Source organism: Octopus bimaculoides, chromosome 13 (assembly GCF_001194135.2).
Source record: "Octopus bimaculoides isolate UCB-OBI-ISO-001 chromosome 13, ASM119413v2, whole genome shotgun sequence".
NCBI classification, from domain to species: Eukaryota; Metazoa; Mollusca; class Cephalopoda; order Octopoda; family Octopodidae; genus Octopus; species Octopus bimaculoides.
This window is the reverse complement of record NC_068993.1, coordinates 6537043-6542346: the sequence shown is the minus strand read 5'-3', so window position 1 is coordinate 6542346 and position 5304 is coordinate 6537043. Positions and strand designations below refer to the sequence as shown.

At 38.9% G+C, this 5304-nt stretch overlaps 1 protein-coding gene across 1 annotated transcript in view; it reads right to left on the bottom strand.

The window, feature by feature from the left end:
* The window catches only part of LOC106869272 (uncharacterized), a 66507-nt gene that overhangs the window by 23233 nt on the left and 37970 nt on the right, over window positions 1–5304 (bottom strand). The window contains exons 12-15 of the mRNA XM_014914944.2: window positions 4372–4496; window positions 2970–3206; window positions 1990–2160; window positions 688–842 (exon numbers count right to left, since the gene is read on the bottom strand). Of these exons, the coding sequence (XP_014770430.1) occupies window positions 688–842; window positions 1990–2160; window positions 2970–3206; window positions 4372–4496 (688 nt within the window). The remainder of the gene's footprint in view (window positions 1–687; window positions 843–1989; window positions 2161–2969; window positions 3207–4371; window positions 4497–5304) is intronic.

Here is a 5304-nt window from a genome sequence, read left to right as displayed (position 1 = left end):
GGTGCTTTTACGTGTCACCCGCACGAAAACGGCCACGCTCAAAATGGTGTCTTTTATGTGCCACCCGCACAAGCCAGTCCAGGGGCACTGGCAACGATCTTACTTGGCTTTCCGGGTCTTCTCACGCACAGCACATTTCCAAAGGTCTCGGTCAGTAGTCATCGCCTCGGTGAGGCCCAATGTACGAAGGTCTTGCCTCACCACCTCAGCCCAGGTCTTCCTGGGCCTATTTATGTGTGTGTATATATATATATATATATATACACACATATACATATATGCCTGCATTTTTATTGACACACACACGCATATATTACAGACAAGAAAGTAAATTCTGACTGCAGTAAATCTGTGAGGACAGCAGAGAAATATTGGGTGTTTATCCTTATAAGATAGAAGAAAGTTGCCAGCAGGTGGCTATGGGAATTGAACCCTTACTCCCCAGATACCCTCTGATTCCTCACAAGTGTAAACCATAATTTTTGTCTGAATGTATGATGTTCTTAATGATCGGTGATGGTCTTTCTCGGTCATGACTGGACAGCTATCATACAGATGCACACATGCACACACACCCACACACGCACCCCCTTATACATCCTGCTATCTATCCATATATATATATATATATATATATATATATATATACACATATATACTAAGTATATTGATCTAAAAATGTCTTACCAATTATTTGTAGTCACATCTTTGATTTCAATATTGGTCAAGAACCAATTTGGACTTTTGCCTTCACTGTCATGCCAAATTTTTAGCGACTGCAGTGGCCCAAGATGGACATTGGTTTGCAGAATAAAATTTGACATTGTTCCGCTTCTGAAATTCTGTAATGATCATCACCAGAAGAAAAACAAAAGAAAGAAAATATTAATAACAACAACAACACCAACAACAACCACTGATCCAAAGTGTCATCGTGTACATGTTTTGTCTTGGAGTAAAAGATGGGATACAGCAAATATTCTGCTCAGTATTATAGATTAACTGGCCAGTAGCTTGACCGTAACCAGTTGAGTCTTTCTCCTTGTGGCTGACAAGATGTGCATCTCTGATCACGAGCAGGAGTAGTTTGGGAGCATCAAAGCCATGTGTTGAGAGGGATTCTTCGGGGCTTGAATACATCACCTCAGGAAACATGGGTTTTGTTCACCATTCTTAAACAAACCTTATTCAGGGACCTTTTGAGTGGGATGAGCTACTTACTCAACCTGAAGAAAACTCTAATTGGGTCCCACCTGCAAGGTCATGCACTGTTTATCTCAATAAGCAGTCAGCATGTCATGTACATATAGTTGTAATGCATATGCCTCGTGGAACCTTATAAGATGAGTTATCATAGTGGGTACATCGGGATTTGTATATTTGTACCTTAGCGTCACTTAGATAGCGTGTGATGCTCTCTATACAACAACAACAACAACAACAGCAGCAATAATAATAATAATAATAATAATAATAATAATAATAATAATAATAATAATAATAATGATAATCCTTTCTACTAGAGGCACAAGGCCTGGAATTTTGCGGGGAGGAGGAGAATCAATCACATCAACCCCAGTATTTCAGTGGTACTTATTTTATCGACCCCGAAAGGATGAAAAGCAAAATTGACCTCTGCGGAATTTGAACTCAGAACATAAGGATAGAAATGATAGAAATGCGAGAGAAAGACAGGAAATATACCATTTCTGATGCAAAAGCTGTTGGTTACAGCTTGTACACCTTTGAGTATTTGGAGTTAAGTAAAAGCAATAATACAATTCTTCCTAATTTTGGCACAAGTTCAGCCGTTTTGAGGGGAAGGGAAAAGTCAGTTACTTTGATTCCGGTACCTGACAGGTGCTTTGTTGTACAAACCCCAAAAGAACGAAAGGCAAAGTTGTCCTAGGTGGAATTTGAACGCATAATGCAGAGAACTGAATGTAAAACAAATCTAAAGATGGCGCTGTTTGTTGATTGCATACTTACTTTTCTGACGCCATCTTTGAGAATTCGTATATCGGTCTTCCCTGTTTTACCTTTCAGTAAAAAATATGGAGTGGCCGTAAAGAAGCGTGGTGATTGTATTCCAGTGTATACTCTCAGTAGATACAAATACTCATCTTTGGCTGCGTTGTCTACCAAAGGAACGTATTCCCACTGCATGAAAATGGAAACAGAAGATTACAAAAAAAAACAACAAAGACAAACGGTCAAACAGTTATCAATTGCTTCAAGTTTTTGTGCATGGCTCTTTGGGAACCGATGGAAAATATTTTGGAGAAGCTAATTTATAAGTTCTACATATATGGCAAGAGGGAAAGAAGGAAATTATGTGACACGTAAAAGCACCCACTACACTCTCTGAGTGGTTGGCGTTAGGAAGGGCATCCAGCTGTAGAAACTCTGCCAAATTAGACTGGAGCCTGGTGTTTCCATCCGGTTGCACCAGTCCTCAGTCAAATCGTCCAACCCATGCTAGCATGGAAAACGGACGTTAAACGATGATGATGATGATGATGATGATATAAATATATACATATACATATTCATACATACATACATATATATATATATAATATATTCAGTTGGCTCCAATTAACAGCATTCATTACCTGAATATCATATACTACACTCTCTGAGTGGTTGGCATTAGGAAGGGCATCCAGCGGTAGAAATTCTGCCAAATCAGATTGGAGCCTGGTGTAGCCACCTGGTTCACCAGTCCTCAGTCAAATCGTCCAACCCATGCTAGCATGGAAAGTGGACGTTAAACGATGATGATGATGATGATGATATATATATATATATATACATATATATATATAAATGGAACAAATGGAGGAAAGTTATAACTCAGTCAATCATATGCCATGGAAAACGAGTAACTGGCCTCACAACTCCTAGGAATTGTTGCATTACTTACTTTATGTTAAAAGAAGAATGTAAAAGAATATGTTTGCACTTACATGCCTTCTGTCGTGCTTGTCTAAATGGCGAATAAAAATAGCCAACACGCAGTATATAATAAATATGACCAAAAGTACAACCAGGACGAATGGATTTTCCGAGACTTTTTCATCCAAGTTGAAGAATATTTCATCAAAGTTAAGTGTGCCGGGTGTAATGATACCAATAACTGAAGTAAAAGTGCCAAAAAGGTTGCTTTCTAACACCAAATTATAATTGTCCTCCATGGATCTAATCTAGAAAAGAAGTAAAGAAATTATATTCATACATGTAATCATGTGAGGTGTGATCAGTAAGTATCCGAACTGTTGTTATATTAAAGAACCTAAAGCTTGCAGAGTGACGCTGCTCAGCATAGATTGACCTTAAACTCTGCTGTGCATGCGTGCTAAGTTTTAACATTCTAGTTCACTTCTGTTGTTTACAACAGTGCTTGGAAGGAAGGTGTGTAGCGTGTGATCGCCGCATAACAGAGACACCTGCTCAGAGGCCTACACAAAGTTGCAGAAAGTGTACGGAGTGGAGTGTATGAGCCGCACACAAGTGTACGAGTGGTTCAGACGTTTCCAAGATGGCCAAAAAAATGTTGATAGTTACGAAGTTCTGGGAGACCTATAACCGGCAGAACTGAGAAGAACATCACAGATGTGCATGCAGCTGTGAGGGCAAATCATTGAATCACCATCCATGAATTATCAGTGGATGTTCAGATTAGTTACGGTTCAGTTCAGTCCATTATCACTGAAGATTTGAGACACGTGTCTGCCAAGTTTGTGCTAGAACTGCTTTCAGCTGACCAAAAAGACACTCGGGTTTCAGTTGCACAAGATCTCCTTGATTGCGTCAAGAATGATGAAAATTTTCTGAAATCTTGCGTAGGCCTCTGAATAGATATCACCAAGCTTTTGGCAAAATTTGATACAGATTCTCTGCTTGAAATGTGGAGTAAATAGACAGCCAACAACTGATGAAGGGTCGTTCTTTATGTTACCTGTCATGTTTTCCATTTGTTTCTCTCATTGTTTGCGTATTGAACTCATTTGTTTTTGCATTTCATGTTGTTTACTGTTGGTGGCATCCTGTACCCATGTATGTATATGGATGGATACCCTTCCTAATGCCAACCACTGCACAGAGTGCATGAGGCATCATCATTAGTGCTTTATGTGTGACACAAGCATGAGTGCTTTGTGTGGCGCAAGTGTGGGTGTTTTATCCATGACACTAGCACAGATGCTTTATATGTGTCATCAGCATGGGCACTTTGTTACTTGGCACCAGCATGAGTGCCTTATAGGTGGCACCAGCAGGTGTGCTTCTTCTCATGAGCATTGAAGGATGAAAATGCATAATCAGGCATTGGCAGTATTTGAACTCTCTCACTTTAGGTTGTCAACATACCTTTATATCATCGTTTGGTTTCTTATTCTTCCTTGATTCATCATAAATCTGTGGGGTGAAGTCTAAAATTTTCAGCTGCAAATTACTTGGTGTGCTTCTCTTTTGGATATTTCCATCTGTTGTCTCTGGAAAGAATTACAGAAAACATAGAATTTTATGTGATGACTTTCATGCAAGTGCATTAGTATTGGTTTTCAATGTGTTTTCGCTCTTTGTTCATTGTTAAATTCTTTACTGCACCATATCAAGTTAGTTTGGTAATGACCATAATGGAGGGTTGGTAGTCTACTGCTTCAAGAACCCTTGTCTTCATCAGAAAGAAGAAAAAGACAAGTGCTGTTGGTTTATTTGTAGGCCGTGAATGAATAAAAGAATTGCAGTGAAAGAGAGAAGTGGAAGATGTGATATGTACAGACAGTTAGCACCAACTTAAGTAAAGTAAAGTATAAAGTAAAGTATAAAGTATAAAGTATAAAGTAAAGTAAAGTATAAAGTATAATGTATAAAGTATAAAGTATAAAGTAAAGTATAAAGTATAAAGTAAAGTAAAGTATAAAGTAAAATAAAGTATAAAGTATAAAAAAAGAGTAAAGTGAAGTATAAAGTAATGTAAAGAATAAAGTATAAAGTTGTTGGCACTCCGTCGCTTACGACGTCAAGGGTTCCAGTTGATCCGATCAACAGAACAGCCTGCTTGTGAAATTAACGTGCAGTGGCTGAGCACTCCACAGACACATGTACCCTTAACGTAGTTCTCGGCGGAGATTCAGCGTGACAGTGTGACAAGGCTGACCCTTTGAAATACAGGTACAACAGAAACAGGAAGTAAGAGTGAGAGAAAGTTGTGGTGGAAGAGTACAGCAGGGTTCACCACCATCCCCTGCCGGAGCCTCGTGGAGCTTTAAGTGTTTTCGCTCAATAAACACTCACAAT